The following is a 21,252-nucleotide window of genomic DNA, read 5'->3' as shown; positions in this document are numbered from 1 at the left end:
TTTATTGGGGTGGGCTTGTGGACTTTATTCAGGGAGGACAAGGGATATATATGAACCATGGAGAGTGGGAAGGAGTTTCCAGGGTGATTGTAAAATCATTGGCTAGAGTTTAAAGTACTGTGAATAGCTCATTTGTATGGAGAGGTAGTCCATGAATGCTGGGTACTTTTGGGTGGGTTCTTTTTTTTTTTTTTTTTTTTTTTTTTTGGTTTTTCGAGACAGGGTTTCTCTGTATAGCCCTGGCTGTCCTGGAACTCACTCTGTAGACCAGGCTGGCCTCGAACTCAGAAATCTGCCTGCCTCTGCCTCCCGAGTGCTGGGATTAAAGGCGTGCGCCACCACGCCCGCCTTTTTTTTTTTTTTTTTTTTGGTTTTTTTTTTTGGTTTCTCTTGGGTGGGTTCTTATCCAGGAAGCGGAAGTTGCCTTTCCCAAGTAGAGGGGGTAGGGGTGTTGGGCTCCACAGGTTGCTGGTAAAGGGAGTTCTCCATTTTGCTCAGAGCTCAGAAGAGCTATCCAGATATTCTAGTCTGCAACATTAATTAGTCAAGTTTCCCCACATCATATACTAGGTCTTGTACAAGTGATATAAAGACAAGACCCTTAGAGAGCTGGCAGCAGGAGAGAAAGAAAAGGCGAGGGGCACCACGGAAAAGAGCTGAGTATGTCAGTTACGCTCTGCGTAGTATGGCTCCCCCTTAAAGAATAGGTCAAGCATGATAGCCCAGTCCTATAGATCCCACACTCAGGGGGCAGAGGTCTCTTCTGTTTTAAGACATAGTCTCACTCTGTATGTCACCCTGACAGGTCTCGAGCTCACAGAAGCCCACCTGTCTCTACCTCCCACATGCTGGGATTAAAGACAGCCACCACGAAACCTGGCAGAAAGGTCTTTAAAAAAGAAAAGAAAAAGGTGAGGCTTTTTAGATCAGCATTTCCCACCAACTATGGAATATTAAATAATTAATGGTAAGATTTAATTCTGTGTTGCTTTGAAATAATCCTGGAGAAAAGGCACCATATGAAGACGGGTAAAGCCGGGCGTGGTGGCGCACGCCTTTAATCCCAGCACTAGGGAGGCAGAGGCAGGCAGATTTCTGAGTTCGAGGCCAGCCTGGTCTACAGAGTAAGTTCCAGGACAGCCAGAGCTACACAGAGAAACCCTGTCTCGAAAAACCAAAAAAAAAAAAAAAAGGAAGACGGGTAAGAAGCCTGAGAAGGCGCATTATGAGGACTGGGTGGCTGATTCACTTGGCCTGGGGTTCAGTCACAGGCTGACCTGAAACAGTTCTGCAAAGAGCACAGTAGTCACTTGGAAGGCTTATAAGCCAGCCCGCTGCGTCCCCACCCCCATATCCGTAAGAACTGCCTGGCTCGTGATTTTACTGCTGGTGCAGAGACTACACTCCTGAGAACCAGGGCAAATCCTAGCTCTGAATGGACTGAATGGACCAAATCCTGGTCACAAACAATGCTTTGTGTCGTTCTAAGTACAATATAAGAAGGACACGGTTTTGGCCACGGTTAGGTGGGCAGACATGGGAAACTAACCTACTATGCATTATGCCCTACCAGACATGTCTTTAAGGCTTGGTCATAACTAATAGTGGGAAATCTATTAGTGATCACATACTTTCTAATATCAAATCATAACAGGAAAGCTTACCACAAAGTTAAAGTCAAAATCTTTATCCAAGTCACCATTCTAACAGTATTCTTGAAAATGGACTACCTCGTGTGAGCACAGATCACATCACACCTGGCTGCCAAGGGCACTGTGCTGCCCCTCTGTACAAACATAGCAATTTGGGGTGCAGAGTAGGAACACAGCGCTAAGGAGCTGTGCCCACAGACCCAGCTAGTCAAGATCCAAAGCGTCTCTGGGACAGACATCCTCTCTGTCCAGCAGCAGCAGAAATACTTGAGTTCAAACGATGATACTTGAAGTTATAGGCTCAGCAGCTATCTCTCAGCTTCCAGAGCGGTGAGAATACATCCTTGCATAAATATCGGGAGGAGCTACCCAAGAATGGGCATCCACCTGCCAGCTCCGCCTTCAACCAGACTTCATCTAAGTCCAGTTTCCCTCAGAGAAGTCACCATTTGGGAGAAAACTGCTCTTGACTGCAGCCCTGGTTCACAGGAAGGATGTCCTCTGCATGGAGACTCAGCACATCAGAGCTGTACAGCAGGTGGGAGGGCCTACTTGTTCCTCTTCCAGTGTGCCATTGATTCCTCCATGAAGTTCTGAAATGCTGGCTCTTCACGGCTTTCCTCTGTAACTGCAGGAGACAAGGGTGCTGTGTTTAAAACCTTCATAGTAGACAATGAATCAGAGCTCCTGTCACACACATACACACAGAGAGACAGAGACAGAGACAGAGAGAGAGAGAGAGAGACAGAGAGAGAGACAGAGAGACAGAAGAGAGACAGAGACAGAGAGAGAGAGACCACATTTTAAAATTATTTTTCACTTTTTCAAGACAGGGACTTGCTATGAATCCCAAGCTGGCCTAGAACCCATAGTCTTCCTGCCTGTCTCTCCAACGCTGAGGTTATAGGCATGTATGCGCCTCCACACCTGGCTGAAATGACTTTTAAGGAATTACATACTTATACCCTCAGTCAATGAAATGGCTTCTAGAACATGCCGCATCAAAGTCAAAAACTCCTAATATGAGGTCTGCTCAGGCAGGCCAGAGAAAGAAGAGTCCACTCACTCACAGCCTCAGCCGAGCACCACCACAGGTGACTGGCAAATTCTCAAACACTTGGGGCTGGAGAGGTGGCTCAGCAGTTAAGAGCACTTGTTGCTCTTGCATAGGACCTAGGTTTGCTCCCAGCACCAAAATGGTGGCTCATGATATCTGTACCTCCATTTCCAGGGGATTTATGACCTCTGTGGGGACCAGGCATTCACATAGTCCACACAGAGATACACAGGCAAGACACTCACACACAGAAAGGAAACAAACAAAAAAAACCACATCTTTAAAACTCAACATTGCTTCCTCCTGTCTATGAGCCAGTAAAACAGATTGCTGGGGATTCAGAGACATGTTTCTCATGTTTTCCCCAGCAGAAGCAAGGGGGCTCATGAAATAGCTTTGTGAAGTTCTGCAATGAGCACAGCAGTCACCCGGAGGGCTCAGGAAACAGCCTGCTGCCCCCCCCCCCCCCAGGGTGAGTGACTCAGGATGTCGCTCAGTATCAATGCTTTTAGCAGGTAAGTAGTTCTGGGGTACAGCCTTCACCACTAATCAACCAAAATACCGGTAACACGGAAACAGCAGCACCTGCCAACTGAGTCAACCTCAGGAGAAGTGACAAGACAGTGTGGGGGCCACTCGCTAGACAGAGGTCCTGTCCTGTGCGGCAGAGACACCAAGCTGAGCACACGAAGACAAGTGAGGGGCGTGCATTCATTTCCCTGCTCCTGCTGTGCATGTCACCTGACCCCTCCACAGCATGGAAGCTGCAAATAGGAGCGGAAACAACCCCTTTCTCCACTGCATTGCTTTCCATCAGGCTATTTTGCCACACCAACAGAATGAAATTAGAACACGGCCTGGCAGTGATGGCGCCCGCCTTTAATCCCAGCACTTGGGAGGCAGAGGCAGGTGGATTTCTGAGTTCAAGGACAGCCTGGTCTACAGAGTGAGTTCCAGGACAGCCTGGGCTACACAGAGAAACCCTGTCTCCAAAAACCAAAAAAAAAAAAAAAAAGAAAAAGAAAAAAAAAAGAAATTAGAACATGTAGCAAGGTCAGAACTCTTCATATGGAACCCTTTGCTGGCGCTGTGTGCTCTACCATCTTCCCTTTCCCCTGTCCCTGGCCATTTGCTCAGGATCTCCTCTCTACAGTGACAATCTCCTGAGTGGATGGGGCAGCTGCTATGTCCACCGGCTGCCTCTCACCTCTGTGGTCAATGTCATCCGTGTCACTGTCAGCTTCTTCATCCTCCTCATCCAAGGTTCCTCGAGTCAGGATCAAGTCAGAAGGATCCAGCACAGGAGATGCGTTGCCTAGGGTTAAAACACTGATCAGTACACATGTGTGCCTTCTGAGCTAGCTCCGAGCTGGTATGCTGATCAGAGGGCAGCATGAGAGTGCGCTTGACCAACAGACATGCGGGAGAGTTTGTAGTTTTTTGGTTTTTTTTTTTTTTTTTTTTTTGGTTTTTTGAGACAGGGTTTCTCTGTGTAGCCCTGGCTGTTCTTGAACTCAGAAATCTCCCTGCCTCTGCCTCCCAAGTACTGGGATTAAAGGCGTGGGACACCACTGCCAGGCGAGAGTTTGTTTTCTAAATGTAACTCCACTGGTCATTCCTAATAGAGTTTACCTCACTTCTACTGGGGAAAACATGAGAAACATGTCTCTGAACCCCAGCACTCTGTTGTACTGGCTCACAGACAGGAGGAAGCTATGCTTTAAAATTCCAAGAAAGAGGAAATATAAGACAGGGCAATAAAGCTTCTAGGTGGAGAACAGGTTCAAGGGAGGCCTGAAAAAGAGTACAGGGGAAATGTCAGGGTAGAGCAGCCAGGCCGCCTTCAAGCAATGGGGGGAGGGTAACATTCCCTACTCAGTGAATGAGGACTAAGCCCTGAGATGAGACAACAGTCTAATCAAGAATTCCTGGCACAGGACTCAGTAGAAGTTAATTTCTATGAGGACCTGAAACTGTAAGAGGCTGTGCTCACTGCCCACCGTCCAGGAGCCTGTGAGGCCGGGAGCTTAGCTGGGGAGGGTGTAAGATGGACTGAAGGTATTAACAGGACAGAAACAAATCTCAGAGGCCAACTGGGCGAGGTAGCACATACCTTTAGTTCCAACACTTGGGAGGCAGAGGCAGGCAGTGAGTTTGAGCCCAGCCTGGTCTCCAGGACAGCCAGAGCTGTCTAGGAAGACCCTGTCAGTTGGAGAGGTGGGTGATCTCAGAGGCCTATGGTCGTACACAGGATGATGCCAGCAAGTGCTAGCTAGCAGTGAATGCTTCCCACCACACCCAACTAAGAAATACCCAAATATACTTGGTGTTGTCTCAAGTCACCCACAGAAACTCTCCTCCCCTCCAACACTCATCTGGATGCAGCAGCAGCAGCAGTTTTGACATCTGCCTTTTCAGGTAGCCACGAGTGACTCTGGAGGACCTCACTGCGTACACACAGAAGATAGTGAGGTCTGTGCTGAGAACAGCACAGAAACATTCAAGTTCCTGCGTACCCAGGCAGGTTCCCCTGTGCTGATCTCTGACAGAGACATAAGTGAACAAAGGTCACAAATAGAAGCTTCATTCTTGAAATAAAGTACCCCAAGAAAAAACTGTTCTTAAAAGGTGAAAAAAATAGAAGATATAATATATTGCCACAATAAATACATAAATAAAATGGAACTTAGACTATATTAAAGAAATAAAGTCCATTTATGTGGTTTTTGGGTCTCACTGAGCTGCAACAAATTTCCATACTGTTTTTTGTTTGTTTTTTTTTTTTCAAGACAGGGTTTCTCTGTGTGGCCCTGGATGTCTAAGAACTTACTCTATAAGCCAGCTGGCCTTGAATTCATACATCCTCCTGCCTCTGCCTCTCGAGTGCTGGGATTAAAGGTGTGCACCACCACAGCTTAGCTCTACCATGCTTATTGTGGGTAGTCCGTCATTTTGCCTCTTTAGGAGGCAGGGAATATATATGTATTTTCAGATTTCTTTACATTAGTTCTTATGTACAAGTGTTTTGCCTACATGTATATTTATGAGCCACAAGCAAGCCTGCTGCCCATGGAAGTGAAAAGAAACTGTTGGATCCTCTGGAACTGCAGTCACAGGTGGTTGTGAGCCATCATGTAGGTGCTGGGAATCGAACCTGGGTTCTCTTCAAGAGCAGCAAGTGCACTTAGCTCCTGACCCATCTCTCCAGCCCCAGGAGTATATATATTTTAATATAAGCACATCCTAGACACTCACAGAGGGTCAATGATAAAAATAACAGAATGAAGGAAAGAAAGAGGAGTAAGGGAGGGACGGAGGGAGGGAAGGAGGGAAGGTTACAAATACCAAGAAAAAACCAGCACAAACCCCTACCAGTTACCAGAGTAAAACAGCATGTAGTAAAGAAGATAAAATCCACTCACTAATGTAATGAGAAATATGCAAAACATACGCAAGATAACATTCCAGAAAGACTCAAGACCTGCCAAATACGAAAATTCTTCCTGCTCTTGAGGAGGAAGAAGCAAGACCACAGAGATGTCAGCTCTTCCTGGATTAATTTAGGAGCACAACGAAACCTTGACACAAAAGCTTTCCAGGAAGCTAGGTAAGCTGGTGTGGACGTCCATATGGACAAGTGAATGCAAGAATAGCCAGGGAGAGGACACAGTACAGGGAGAGCAGCCTGAGCAGACACTGAAGCCTTTTCTAAGACTGCCACATTTGAGGAATGTGCAGGCATTTAAGGAAAGCAATCAGCAGACTACGCACAGTCCAAGGCCAGCTAGGCAGAACTGGACAAGGGTGCTCGGTCCCACACCTGATGAGCCAAGTCTGCTCTGAAGGGAATGGCCACACCTAAGACCACGTATTAGATAATACTGTGCCCATGTTAATCTCATTTTTCGTAACTGCACTGGGATTTTATAAAATTATAACATTATTTTTAGAAAAAATACACAGATCCAAAATAAAAGAACACTGCATCTCTATCTGCATGAGTTTTAAGTAATTTAGGAAAAAGTGATGTATACTATGTGATATGTAAAGGCACATGTGGCAGGAAAAGGAGAGAAAGAAAACGTAGATTTAACATTCTGGGACTTTCAGTGGTTACAGTAGTTCTTTGTACTAAAGACATAATTTTTCTGTATATCTAAAATTCAGGGACAATGCACTGTAAACAAACAAACAAACAAACAAACAAACGCCAGAGTCCCTTGCCAAAGTGAAATACAAAACCTTTCAAACAAGACTGGGAGCAGTGTGAGGCGTGTGCTCACCATCCTCTGGTATCCTCTGTCCCAGGTCACGTACAGACACACGCTACAGACACATTACAGACATGTTACGCAGGTCTCCATATGCCCTATCCTTCTCTTGCTCGTTTATACATATGCTGCTGCTGAGTGGATCCACTTCCAATACCTTTGCCGGGCCCTGGGTCCAGGGCTACGGAGCCCATATCCTTCCGAAGACGCTCCAGTTGCTCCTTCTGCTGATTACTCTGGGCGTTTGCCTGTAAAGGGGGCGGGGGGAGATTTGTCCTCAAGTTAAACAAGAGATCCTGGGCTGCTGAGGCGGCTCAGCGGGTACATGTGCTTGTGATCTGATGACCTATATCCAATCTGTGGACCCCACGTGTTAGGAGAGAACTGACTCTAGCAAGCTATCCTTTGACCTCCACATATACTTTCCACCCCCCACAGAAATACATTTGTAATTTTTTTTTTAAAGGTAGGGTCTCATGCAGTGTAGGCCACCCTCAAACTCACTATGTAAGCACAGATGACCCTGGACTGAACAGGAGTCACCATCATGCTTGTCTGGTGATAAAGAACAAATCCAGGGTTTTGTGCATGCTAAGCAGATACTCAACCAGTCCCCAGTCCCACGACGCCAGCCTTTGAGGAGGAGATTGAAATGATAAAAACAATAGAGGCTGGTAAAGGATGACAGATATGGAGATGAACCAGTGTGGTGCATGGGCCCAAGAGACAGCAGATTTCCTGTCGCATGAATTAAACCATTCAGAACTTATACCATGACCCAACAACCCTCAAGTGGAGCTCAAGAAGGCTCTGTGACAAAGGACCGACCCAGTGCAGCAGTCCCATTTGAACATTTTGGGTACGAGTTGTGAGACTGCTCTGTTCTTCAAAATCCTACAACCACCCTTTAAACTGACCTCAGAGAATGGGGGAGGTGGGACAGAAAAAGGTCTTAGTATATGTATCTCAGCAAAATTCTGATATTTAAAAATTCAGATACAAAGCCTGTGTAGTGGATCGTGCCTGTAATCCCAGAATCAGAAGAATGAGGCGAAAGAAAAAAAATGTTCAAATACAAAGGGGGGCGGGGATTGTTCAGAGGCCTGTCTGCACACAGACAACACACACAATTACCGATGTAAATAAAAGAGTATCTGAGATGGGATTTGGGATCACATGGCTGCAGGTTAGGGTTAGGGTTTAGGGATTAGGAGTGAGGGGGGTTAGGATTAAGAGTTAGGGGCTAGGGTTAGGGAGGTTATGGTTAGGGTTTATGGTTGGGGGGGGTTATGGTTAGGGTTTAGGGTCAGGGTTTTTCCCTTGGTTTTGGGGGTGTCTTATGTAGTCCAGGCTGGCCTCAAACTCACCACGTAACTGAGGCTGGCCCCAAACTTTCCTTTCCATCCCTACTACCAAGTGCTAGTTACACCCCAGGCCAGCATGCCAGCTGGTCCCCAACTTCTCCAATCAGAACTCCCCTATCAGTCTCTGGTGATTGGCTAGGACTGAGCGGGTTCAGCAGACCTTCGGAAAGCTCTAAATCACATCATCTACCTCTTACCAGTGATTTCTTCAGACGCTCGTATTCAGGACGATATTCCCTGGAAAAAGACACGCCTTCTAAATTCCTCTTCTGAATGACCCACACCACCCATCCTGAACCCATTGCTTCTGTTTTCTTAAAGCGGACAAAAGACCTGACCTCCCTGAAGTGCCCTGTACACCGTCCTCGAGGCTGAGCGTACCTCTGAGGAACTCAACAACTGCTGGGGTATGGGGTACACATGGGAAGGTGTGTCTGTGTACTCATGGGGTACACATGGGAAGGTGTGTCTGTGTACTCATGGGGTACACATGGGAAGGTGTGTCTGTGTACTCATGGGGTACACATGGGAAGGTGTGTCTGTGTACTCATGGGGTACACATGGGAAGGTGTGTCTGTGTACTCATGGGGTACACATGGGAAGGTGTGTCTGTGTACTCAATGCTGGCAGAATCTTGATACTGTTACTTCTAGGGCCATCATCACCTGTCTCATATTCTGCAACGTCTCACTCCTCCTCACCTATCTAAGGCAATCTAGAATTGTATCTGATTGGCTGTAATAAAGAGCTGATAGTCAATAGCTGGGTAGAAAAGGAGGGCGCGTCTTCTGACAAGAGAGAGGGAGACTGGGAGAAGAAATAGAAGTGGGAAGACACAGGGACAGGGAGGTGAGCAATTGAACCAGAGTGGAGCAGAGAGGTAGAGCTGGCCACGGCAGGATGTTAGAGTAGCTGGGAGACTGCCCAGCAGAAGGCCTACGCTTTAAATATTAAAGGCCTCTGTGCCCTGCTATACTGACAGCTGTGCTGCAAAGACTAACGATGGGGCACCCCGACTGAGAGTGTGAGGAAGCAGGCAAGAAGATGGGCTGCTGCTTGGGAAGCCCACTGTGTGAGGAAGTGATGGGCCTGAGTGACAACAGAACAGACGCCAACCCCAGCCTCGGAAACACACACAAAACTCTTGATGGTTAACCAGCTGGAAAATAATGTTGCCTGGCAACCATGATGTGGTCCTTATGAGCAGCATGCTACCAAGCAGTCTATGAGGTCATGCTCTCGGGTTAGAGATGCCAGCTCTACTTTCCTTCAGGGGAATGGGACCCCACTGACAATGGCAGCAGCTGTAGCTGGCATTTATGAAGTGTCTCTATTTGTCAGCAACTAATAGGACGCTGAATATTCCTCAAATAATACAGCGGCACGGGTGGCAGATTCACGGCGTGCCTGTTTCTGCAGGCGATTAGTTTCTAAACTATCTACAGGTTTTCTGTCATACAATGCAGAACTGAGATGCTGCCCACAAAGCTTGTAATGTCTAACAAGTGGATCTTTACAGAGGAGGCTGGATGACCCCCACCTCGTAGCCTCTCAGTCCACTCAACACTTCACACTTCTGTCTTTTTAACATGTCACTCCTGAGTGTGGTCTGGTCGAGTACAAGTGTAAGGCAAATACACCTTACACAGAACCTGTAAATGCTGACAAAAAGACTGCTAGACGAGAATGGTGGGTAAGAAGATCAGGGCGTCGACTGCCCCTCCCCCATCTCACCTTTCGTACTCCTCTGCAGCACTGGTGACCTGAGCACAGAGTTCATCGAAGCCAGTGCCCATCACAGCAGACACACCCACCACCTGCCGAGAAGCAGTATATTTTAAAATACTGAGCATTTTGCTTCTAGAACTCTGTCATTAAAAAGAGTCATAAAACACATTTGGATACTTAGGACATCTCTGGGAAAAAGCAAAGCCCAAACTGAATAAATCGGCCTACCTAGCCAGAAATCCATAAAAATTAGTCAATGAAAAAAAACAAAAAGCAACAATTTAAAAGAAACCTCTAAGCTGAACAGTGGTGGCACGACCCGTGGGAGGCAGAGGCAGGCGGATTTCTGAGTTCGAGGCCAGCCTGGTCTACAGAGTGAGTTCCAGGATAGCCAGAGCTACACAGAGAAACTCTGTCTCAAAAAATAAAACCAAAACAACAAAAAAACAAAACAACCCCCCCCCCAAAAAAAAAGAAAGGAAAGAAAAGAATAGAATAGAATTAGGATCAAACCTGAGCATTTTGCACAATTTCATTCCCCATCAAACCAAACCTCATCCTCTCTGTCCTCTCAATACCACTGCGTGTTCTGGGCCACCCACACCCAGCTCCACTTATACAAACCTTATTCCTCCTTCAGTGTAAATCATAGGCTACACCCTCCACAAACACTCACTGCATCTCCCCTCACGACCATCAGACCCAACTGCCTACCTCCCCTTGGCCTATGTCACTTCTCCCCGGACCCCTTAACCGCATCACAAACTCTGACGAGGGCTCCTGTGCGGCCTGTGAAGCTCCAGACTTTTTGCCTTTTTCTGAAATATTGGGGATCAAGCACAGGTCTCCTTAATTTGCATGCTAGAGAAGTGCTCTGCACCGAGCTGCATCCCAGCCCGTGAACTACCTTTTACGACACAGTGAAGTATGGAGGTCACTTACAGAATGTAAAGCACTCCATTCAACGCTGGTTCAAAGCCAGGTAAGGCTGCGGGAAGACGCCATCCGCAGCCGCTGGCAGCATGAGGAGGAGGAGGTAAAATTTACCCTGAGTGAGCTGTAGAACTCATCTAACACCAGGCTCATGGACCGAGTCAGGTTACTGACGTACGTAGTCTCTTGGTTCAAGGCATCCTGGAAAGCCTCAAAATCCTGCATCCACTCCACGGCAAAGCTGTGGTCAATGATGTCAGTCTGTGCCAGAGAGAAGGCGGTCGTCAGCAACCTGGATGAAGGTCATGGACCAACCCATAGCAAAAAACCTTTCTTTAAGTGCTAACAGTCAAGAACTAATCAGCTATAGATTTACCTTCTCTGGCCCCATTTCCAGCACCACTACAACCAACCATAAAGACATCTATCTATCAGTATTTGCAGTAGACTGCTTGTTCCTCACCGACACAGAATCCCCGATGCTGCGGGATGACTGGTACACTAGGGTTGACAGGTTACTCTGTCTACCCGACAATCATTTCAGGTGATTTAGAGACAGTACTAAATACCCACTCCATGTGGCAGCCTCCACTTCCCTAATGTGCCTGTGACTTTCTGTAGGAAAATCAAATGTGCTGGCAGCGCCTGAAGTCCTCTTCACACCTGCTAGCCAAACCTTCTAACAGCCAAGGCTGTTAAAGGCATGCTGAGATCCCCACAGACTGCTGGTGCCACTCACTTTGTTCATGACCACAATGAAAGGCAGCTTGGTTTTGTACAAGATGCTGAAAAAACAAAAAGAAAAACCAACCATGGAACCAGAGTTAGTAAAAGCATTTTAAGCCAGGCATAATGAATGTCACACATTTTTACTTCCAGCACTCAGAAGGCAAAGGCAGGAAGTTCATGAGGTCAAGGCCAGCCTGGGCATAGAGAGAATACTTGTTTCCAAAAATAACTAAAAGGTACTTGAGCTCAAGGGACTAAGAGAACAGGAAAACCTTCAGACAGAATTCAGTCTCTCTCTCCCAAAGGGAAATGACCACCAACATCCAGCCAGAAACTGACCCTCCAAGCCCATACCAGATGGTGATATTGATCTTTTGTTAATATTTTATTAACAACCTTTTCTGTTTTTTTTTTACCCAAATGGAGGGAATGAGCATTTATTGAGTACTCGTTATTGGATGGTTACTCTTTAGCCACTTCTATATGTGTATATAGTATCTCCTTTAATCCACACAAACGCCATGTAAATGTATATAATTTACACATAAAGCAGTTTGTAGCCTACACCAGCATAGAACATAACAGTATGCAGACCAGGCTGGTCCTGGAATTTATAGCAATTCTCCAGCCCCAGTCTCCAAAAATGTTCTCCTACAGGTTGAAAACTTCTCACATTTACTGAGGTAAAGGGACAAGAGAAAATTATATATACTTAAGAGTATGCATCAGGAGTTGTTTTCAAAGTTCATCTTCCCTTCCCCTTTATTGATTTAGTGTCTGCAGTCCTGCTGGCTGACCCAGGCCTTGAACGTGCGGCACACTCTCTTACTGCTGAGCTAGGTTCCCAGTCCTCTGACATTGGGCTATTCGGACACTATAAAGTGACCACTCAGGATAATATGACTGTGGAACAATGTTCTCTTTCATGAAATCTCTAGGTGGATCAGGATTTCTTGTATCCAATATAATGTTTATTCCAAGACCTATCATAAGTTCCCCAAGTTAACTTTTGTCAATTTCCTTAGCGCTCTCCTTCAACGTCACCCAATGAAGCATCTTTGCTCTCCCAATGCAACATTTGGGATAAAATAATCCACGTCTGGATGCTAAGATCTTTCTGCTATTATTGTTCTTAATGCTATTGGCAGGTCTTACTCCCTAGTCCACACTGGCCTGGAATTTGCCCCCTTCATCTCCTGACTTGATTATGAGCGCAACACCATACCTGGCTTGGATAAAACTTTTTATTCCTAGTGTCTCTTAATGTAACACTTTTTTTGCTACTTATACAAAACTTAAACACCATGTACACCAGAGGACTCTATTCTATCCAGATTTGGGTCTCTCCCAGCTGGGAGTAACTCCCACCTCTTTCTCTGACAGGTGAGGGAGAGAAGATGCTGAGAGAGAATGCCAATTGAACATGTCTCCCTTTATTAGCCTTCCCCTAACTCACACCAATCAACTGAATAGTAAATGCAAATGATCACAAACCCAGGGCACTATATCCAGGACAAAAACCAACAGAGGGATACAGTCAGATACAGTGAAGCTAGAGGGATGGCTCAGCAGTTAAGAGCACTTACTATTTTTACAGGGAACCCAGGCTCAGCTGCCAGCACAAACGTGGTGGCTCACAACCACCTGTAACTCCAATTCAAATAAATCTGACGCCTTTTTCTAGCCCCCACAAGTTCCTGCATACACATGATACACATAAACTCATGCAGGCTCACATACACACAAATAAATAATAAACGTCTTTTAAAAAAAATAAAAAAGGGGGCTGGAGGGCTGGTGAGATGGCTCAGTGGGTAAGAACACCCGACTGCTCTTCTGAAGGTCTGGAGTTCAAATCCCAGCAACCACACGGTGGCTCACAACCATCCGTAACGAGATCTGGTGCCCTCTTCTGGAGTGTCTAAAGACAGCTACAGTGTACTTACATATAATAAATAAATAAATCTTTAAAAAAAAAAAAAAAAGGGGGCTGGAGAAATGACTCAGTAGATAAGAGCACTGACTGTTCTTCCAAAGGTCCTGAGTTCAATTCCCAGCAACCACATGGTGGCTCACAACCACCTGTAATTGGGTCTGATGCCCTCTTCTGGTGTGTCTGAAGACAGATGCAGTGTACTCATATACATAAAAATAAATAAATCTTTTTAAATAAATAAATAAGCAAATAAGGAAGGAGCCAGGCAGTGATGGTTTATGCCTTTTATCCTAGCACTCAGGAGACAGAGACAGTTGGATCTCTATGTGTTCGAGGCCAGTATGGTCCACAAAGAGAGTTCCAGAATAGCCAGAGCTACAAAGAGAAACTCTGTCTCAAATAAATAAATAAATAAATAAAAGTAAATAAATTAAGTAAGAAAGAAATAAACGAGAGAAAGAGAAAGAAGCTGCACACCTGGCAACCCTACGCCCACCAGTGTCTAGTTACCTGCATGCGTAAAGCATATTGGACATGAAGGTCACTGGGTTAGTGCTCCGTGATGTATCCATGACATAGATGACTACTGTTGGAAATGAGGAAGCCTAGAATCACACAGTAAGTGAAGGGTTAATCAGAGGGCTCATCACTTGCTCCCATACTCTCTTCCTCCACTGTTGACAGGGCGTGCAGAGCCCCTCTCCCTCACAGTCAGTCCCATGCGGGAACAGAGCCTGAGATACTAGCCTGCTGGATGCCTTCATGAACAACATCCAACACTCACCAGGGCCTCAGTGATGATTGTCCCCGAAGCTGACCAGGTAAATACTTCAATCTGTCCAGGTGTGTCAATCAAGACATATCTGGGGCAAGGAGACCATTAAAGGAATGTTAGACTTTGGCAATTCTGAAGATATTCTATCACAGAGAATGTTAAATGTCTGCTGACTGCAATAACCTCTGTGCACTGCCAGACAGTCCCACCATGCCCTAAAGCTGCATATTCCCGAGAGTTTGCTCCAGATCGAATATGCTAATGAGAAGAAACTGCACAGTGCAAGCTGTGGTAAACAGTCAGAAAGGAAGCTCATAATTACAGAAGTACCGCACTACCGATGAAACATTAGCAAAACCAGACAGCAACTCCCTGACTTCTTAGTGACAGGATGAGGAACGAGGGGAGGGGAGGAAGAAATGGAGGAGTGGGGGTGGGGAAATATTGCCTATAGAGTATTTCTGAACTGATGACAATATTGTAAAACTGACTGCAGAGAGTTATACAGCCCTGTGCACAATACTGTGGATGTACTAGACACCACTGATTTGTACAATTGGAAGTCATGTAAATTGTATCTTAATAAAAATATGCTAAGAAACAGGCAAACTGGCGGCATGGATGGAAGACAGGCTATGCATAGGCTTAGGATGTTCACTACCCTGGGTCCAATCCCCATGAAAATAAACCAGTAAGAAAGGTAGAAAATAAATACAGGACAGGCACCAGGGAAACAGAAAGGGAAATCAAGGGTTACTGAGTGAGTGGGGAGAGGTGTGAATTAAATAATGGGGATCCATGCACAGTGTGTAAATATAACACATTTTATAAAGAAAACGCCACAGGATGCAATCTTAAAAAAAAAAAAAAAAAAAAAGCCCAAAAACCTGTTTTGTTATTTTTCTAATGAAAACAAAAATCTACCTCAATTATAGCCCCATCTTTGTTTTTTGTTTTTTTTTCGGTTTTTCGAGACAGGGTTTCTCTGTATAGCCCTGGCTGTCCTGGCACTCACTTTGTAGACCAGGCTGGCCTCGAACTCAGAAATCCGCCTGCCTCTGCCTCCCGAGTGCTGGGATTCCCATCTTTGTAATAATACTTTACGCACAGAAATAGATAAAAAATAGGTAAAATGACAATCACTAGATAACAGGATATATATAATATATATCTGAGACTGAGACTGGGACTGAGAGTGACAGTTTCATGTTTCCAATATTATGTATTCCTTTTAAATAACTTTTTGTTACATTTACTTAGTGTGCATGCCTAAGTGCAGAGCCACAGCAAGCGCCAGACCGCATGGAAGCCAGAGCGCGGTCAACGTGTAGGAGCTCTCTACTTCCACCACATGGTCCCAGGACCCAGACTCGGGTCATCAGGCTTGGTGGCAAGTGCCCCTGCCTACCGAGCCATGATCTTAATTTTTTTATAATGAGAATATCTCTTTTTTAAAAAAATCTTTCTCGGGGCTGGTGAGATGGCTCAGTGGGTAAGAGCACCCGACTGCTCTTCTGAAGGTCCAGAGTTCAAATCCCAGCAACCACATGGTGGCTCACAACCACCCGTAACGAGATCTGGCGCCCTCTTCTGGAGGTGTCTGAAGACAGCTACAGTGTACTTACATATAATAAATAAATAAATCTTTAAAAAAAAAATCTTTCTCCCTTAGAAAAAGTAAACATATTAAAAATTTAATAATAGTTAATGGTGAAAAATGACAGTAGGATTATATATACACACACAATTCATGTCTTTCCCATCATGGCAGACTGTACTTCCTCAAACAGTGAGCAAGTCTTCCTCTGATAGTTTCTCCTCGTCATGTAAATTGGACCATGAGTGATGGAGGGGTCACAGGAATTGGAGAAATCCTCTGTGTTATATGATTTCCTTGTCCACCTTTCTTTGTTTTAATTTCTAATGACTTTGTCTCAGTTAACAGCTTCAGGGTTCAAAGGTCTCCCAATCTTCTCTAAAGTCTAGAATATACTGATGACAGGCAATAAACCAGTAGTCAACTGAAATCACCTACTTGAATGTGTTCTGGGCCTTCTCAATAAATTTCATCACCTAGAAGAAAAAGATGTCACTTATAACAGGATCTTCTTATAACACAACACTGGAGGCTCCTACCAGGATGGCTTGTATGATAGGCACCATCTCAAAACACAACCTGGGACACCAAGTAATGGACTCCTTGATGCAAGGAAGCAGAGCCACAGCCGCAGCACTGCAACCTAGATGGCCCAGAGCCCAGACCCAACCTGTCAATGATACAGTGTGGTCCCTTGCACACTCGACCTGGCTTTGGTCAAATGTTAATGTCTCAGTGGCAGAATCGGATTATTATGATTATAACTCCCTCCCATGGAAGTAAGTGATCGAGTAAATATATAAGGGATGACAAATACTTGTTAAGAGAAAAAGCATCGCCTGGCGGTGGTGGCGCATGCCTTTAATCCCAGCACTTGGGAGGAAGAGGCAGGCAGATTTATGAGTTCGAGGCCAGCCTGGTCTACAGAGTGAGTTCCAGGACAGCCAGGGCTATACAGAGAAACCCTGTCTCAGAAAAAAAAGAGAGAGGGGGCTGGTGAGATGGCTCAGTGGGTAAGAGCACCCGACTGTTCTTCCGAAGGTCCAGAGTTCAAATCCCAGCAACCACATGGTGGCTCACAACCATCCGTAACGAGATCTGGCGCCCTCTTCTGGAGTGTCTGAAGATAGCTACAGTGAACTTACATATAATAAATAAATAAATCTTTAAAAAAGAAAAAAAAGAGAGAGAGAGAGAGAGAGAAAGCATCAGTGTGCCATCACATCACTCCTTGCTGTAGCTGACCACAGTGCCCTGTGTCCTCATCTCCAGGCCCAGTGTGACGCCATAAGCTGATAGTAAGCCAGAGAAAGAATTCAGGTCTTTTGGACTTTTGTTTTCTTATAAATATAAAATGTGAACTATCCCACCTCACTCGTGGGCTATTTCCCGGTCTACACAAAACGCCTGCTTATTTTTTATATTTCTTCATCTCTGCCATTCTTCTATACCAATGTGATCAAGCTAGAGCAGGTGAAGAGTCAGAATTCTACAGTGTCGCGTCTGTAAATGTAAGTGACGCCATACCTGATCAAATCTGGTAGCAAAGAGGTTGAGCGAGGTCACTATACCTCCGTTTGGCCCAAGTCCATATCTGAACATTCAGTTACGGATTTAAATTGCACATATGAGATTATACAATTAGTACCTGTTTGTCATCCATCCAACACATTATAGTATTGGTGTTCAATTAACAGGTGCTGGCAACCTAGTCTTTGATAATCACACAACCACAGTGTTTACTTGCTAAACTCTTGTTTTAGGACCGGCCACACAAGATAAAGACAATAGTGAATACACACGTGTCAAACAGTGACAGGTTGAGGGCATCAGCAATTAAAATCGTGTGTGTAGCCAGGCGTGGCAAGGTAGCTCAGTACCTTTAATCCTAGCATTCAGGAGGAAGAGGAAGGCAGGTAATCTAGAGTTTCAGGCCAGCCACAGCTGCGTGTAACACTCTTAATTCCATTTCTCACGGAGCAAGCGACCCTCCTAGAGTTGCTTAGAGAGTCAGGTGTCATGCAGAAACGAATGCATGAGCAGACAGCTCAATTGATTTGTCCGAGCTTCCTGGTCTAAATTCCTGTGAGTAACTTTACTGATGACTGTCTCACCCGCCACCGTAACATCACTTCACTGGGCCCAGGCAGTAACAGCTGGCCACACATCTCGGATCTTTAGTGACAGCACTTACAGTCCGAGTGATGTTAAGAAAACAGAAGGTATTACTGAAATCTCTGATCTCTCCTACACTCATCTTATTCATCTTATCCTCTTAATACGATTACTTAAAAGGATGTGAGTTTTCTACTTGTACTTTCACAACTTGACAGGCAAAGCCACGCCCCCAGAGCAGTGAAAGACAGCAGCTCGCCTGGCCACGTCAGTCCCGCAGCCGATGAGGAAAGGATACTGCTTCATGACTTCTTTATATTTCACTGTGTCTCGGATATCTGAGGGGGAAGAGAAAGAGAGAGAATGGCTGACTTTAGTTTCGGAAGCATGACCTCACTTGTCGGGACCGACTTTGCGCTTCCCAAGTGGCCCGAGCTGTTCTCCTGCCTCGCTCTCCTGACTGAGTACTGAGATTGTAGAAGTGCCACTGCATCTTGCCAGCATTTTCTTATCCCTTCCTCCACACTTCCTTCCTGACTAAAGATAACTGCCAAGTAGTACCCTAGGAAGAATTTTACACTCCTGGGCGTGGAAGCAAACACCTTTAATCCGAGGGCTCAGGAGACAGAGGCAAGTGGATCTCTGTGAGTTCAAATCTGGCCTAATCTAGAGCAATTCCAAGACAGCCAGGACCACACAGAGAGACCTGTCTCAAACAAACCAAGAAAGAAAAGGTTAGGCCAAAAGCTCTTAGCTATGATAGATATTGTCTAAAACAACATTACAGGTTTTGGACAATTTCAGTGGTAGTGGACATATGCACAGGCATACCAACATACAAAAACAAAATAAGCAAAGACTTCTTACCAGCTGCTGCATGGTAATGAAGGCAATTCACAGACATCGGAACTATAAGCCTGTCTACTAAGATCGACTACAACCTATCCACCAGGGGTTGGAGATGCTCAGTGATTAAGAGCACTTGAAGCTCTTGTGGAGGACCCAGATTCAGTTCCCAGCACCCACAGGGCAGCTCATAACTCTCTGTAGATCCAGTTCTAGGGTTCCTGGTGCCCTCTTCTGGCCTCTGCAGGAACCAGACACACACAGATGCAGACAAGCATGTGGCAAAACACCCATACACATAAAATAAAAGTGAATAAAAACAAATCTACCCACCAGTCTGTAAATGAATAATATTACATACTTATCCTCTAGTTTAAACAGAAAATTTGTTACCCAATATTCCCAAAATGATCAATGATTTTTGTTGTTGTTTGTTTGTTTTTGTTTCTCTGTGTAGCCCTGGCCGTCTTAGAACTGATCTGCCTGTGTCTTCCTCCTGGGTGCTAGGATTAAAGGCGTGAGCCATCACCGCCTGACCTAACCTATGATTCTCAAAACAAGATCCCCCACCCAATTTGTATATTTGGGGTAAAAAAAGCTTAATACCCTAACCCTGACAGTTAAGGCCTAGGAATCAGGAAGCCTGGACATCCAAGAGCCCTGTTAGTGGATCACAGACACTTTGATAACAAATCTACCCCTCACGCCCACCTTTTTTTTCCAAACGAGGTTTGGCTATGCAAGTCGGACTGACTCTGAACTCTAAATATTCTGCCTCAGGCTCCTTTGGATCACACCAATACTTAAATCTTTTTGATAGTCTCAATCAGAAAGCTCTCCTCAGAACAGTGCATATTCTTACACACACCCAACTTTGGAAATGGAAGGAACCTTCCTACAGAGTGAATTACAGCTAATCTCATAAACTCTGACAAAAGAAACCAAAGGACTCATGTGTCAGGTGACAGCCCGACCTAATGTCATGTCTCATTCTCAAACCAATTCAACGGTTTCACACATCGAGGACGTGAGAGAGGTGAGCGGGGATAGTGCATAAGAGGGGGATAAATTTGCATAAGCAAGAAGCCTGTTCGGGAACTCTGGCAAATCCACAGAAAAGAAAAGTAGATAGCTAGCTTAGAAAGAAAAGACAAGAAAAGGAAAGGAAAGGAAAGGAAGCCAGCAGGCGGGCAGGCACTCACCAATATTGGCGGGAAAGGGGACTTCATGCACAGCTGGGTCCAGGTTGATTGCATATGGTGGACAGCCTTTGTTGTGCAGGTGTCCTGTGAGCCTCTGCAAAAACAAGGAGCCAGGGTTGGAGGGTGATGACCAAAGGATAGGAAAGGGATCCGAGAATTCCCATTCCTTTACTGACCATGCTTATAAAATCTGTAACAATCTCCTTCTTCCCTCAGCGTGTTCAACACTGAAGAGTTTGAAAGCCATCTAGTTCCAGTACCTGTCTCCTATTCTCCATCACGGCTTCGCTAACTCTGACCTTCCAAAGGGCTTTTTCTTCCTGTCTCCTCTACTAAAACACTCACTCCGTGAAAGCAAGAACCCTGTCGATCTCGTTGCCGCTGTACTCTCAGCGCTTAGAACGTGGTAGGTCGAACGAAGTGATTCTTTCACAACTCTTCACGCAAACCAGTGTAGTAGACGTTACACTCCCCTACTCTTTAGGCCCGGGCCTTCGGAAAGCTGCCAATTCGCAGCAAGCCAAGTTCAGCTGTAGCAAGTGTGCACTAAGGTTGCCCAGGAGCCAGCCTCAAGTGACCCAGGCTAGGGTTCGAGGCTTCGGGAAGGAGAGGAGTCAGGTCAGCCCCCAGAAAACCACGCGCCCGGACCCTCCGATTCCCCCAACTTCCTCCCTTCTTCCCGGGCCTGAGGCGCCACTACCGCTTCCGCACGGTGCACGTCACCTGTACAAAGGTAGTTTTCCCGGATCCCGCCATTCCCAACACCAACAGACACACGGGGGGCTGAGGAGCCCCGGAAGCCTGGGGTTCGGATGGAACCACGGGCGCCGCCATCTTTCCTCAGCCACGCCCACCGCTCTGGGATCGCCCTGCGGCCTGCGGGCTCTCTGAATTCCGGGCTGCGATTGGTAAGAAAATCCGTCCTCTTGCGTACAGGGCTACGATTGGTCGAACGATTCGGCCTCTCTGAGTTTAGGGTTGCGATTGGCCAGACTATCCAAACCGCTCGAACCTACTGCAGTGGGTGCCTGACTGGCTTTTAGGCAT

General features: G+C 45.8%; 1 protein-coding gene across 1 annotated transcript; it reads right to left on the bottom strand.

Moving 5' to 3' along the window:
* Window positions 1-1,671: 1,671 nt before the first annotated feature.
* Gpn1 (GPN-loop GTPase 1) lies at window positions 1,672-21,062 on the bottom strand. The gene is made up of 14 exons (XM_021163496.2): window positions 20,929-21,062; window positions 20,206-20,299; window positions 18,456-18,495; window positions 17,570-17,636; window positions 16,481-16,518; window positions 14,455-14,533; window positions 14,181-14,275; window positions 11,745-11,790; window positions 11,120-11,266; window positions 10,079-10,161; window positions 8,542-8,581; window positions 7,138-7,228; window positions 3,917-4,024; window positions 1,672-2,280 (listed from the first exon to the last, which is right to left on the bottom strand). Exons 1-14 carry the CDS (start codon window positions 21,037-21,039, stop codon window positions 2,201-2,203), a joined length of 1,119 nt encoding a protein of 372 aa, XP_021019155.1. The 5' UTR covers window positions 21,040-21,062; the 3' UTR covers window positions 1,672-2,200.
* Between the last annotated feature and the right edge of the window lie 190 nt (window positions 21,063-21,252).

The sequence above is a fragment of the Mus caroli genome, unplaced genomic scaffold, assembly GCF_978045245.1.
Source record: "Mus caroli unplaced genomic scaffold, Mus_caroli_1 scaffold_4, whole genome shotgun sequence".
NCBI lineage: Eukaryota > Metazoa > Chordata > Mammalia > Rodentia > Muridae > Mus > Mus caroli.
The sequence above is the reverse complement of the archived record's forward strand: the minus strand, read 5'-3'. Positions and strand labels throughout refer to the sequence as shown.

What these genes read in the sequence shown, in the direction of transcription:
- Gpn1 (XM_021163496.2), bottom strand. Translation starts at nt 21,039, where the DNA reads ATGGCGGCGCCCGTGGTTCCATCCGAACCCCAGGCTTCCGGGGCTCCT. An exon ending in AAGGCCCAGAACACATTCAA is followed by an intron (nt 14,534 to 16,480) that starts GTAGGTGATTTC and finishes TCCTTGCCCCAG; the next exon opens with ATATGTCTTGATTGACACAC. An exon ending in AGCGTCTGAAGAAATCACTG is followed by an intron (nt 7,229 to 8,541) that starts GTAAGAGGTAGA and finishes CCCCCTTTACAG; the next exon opens with GCAAACGCCCAGAGTAATCA.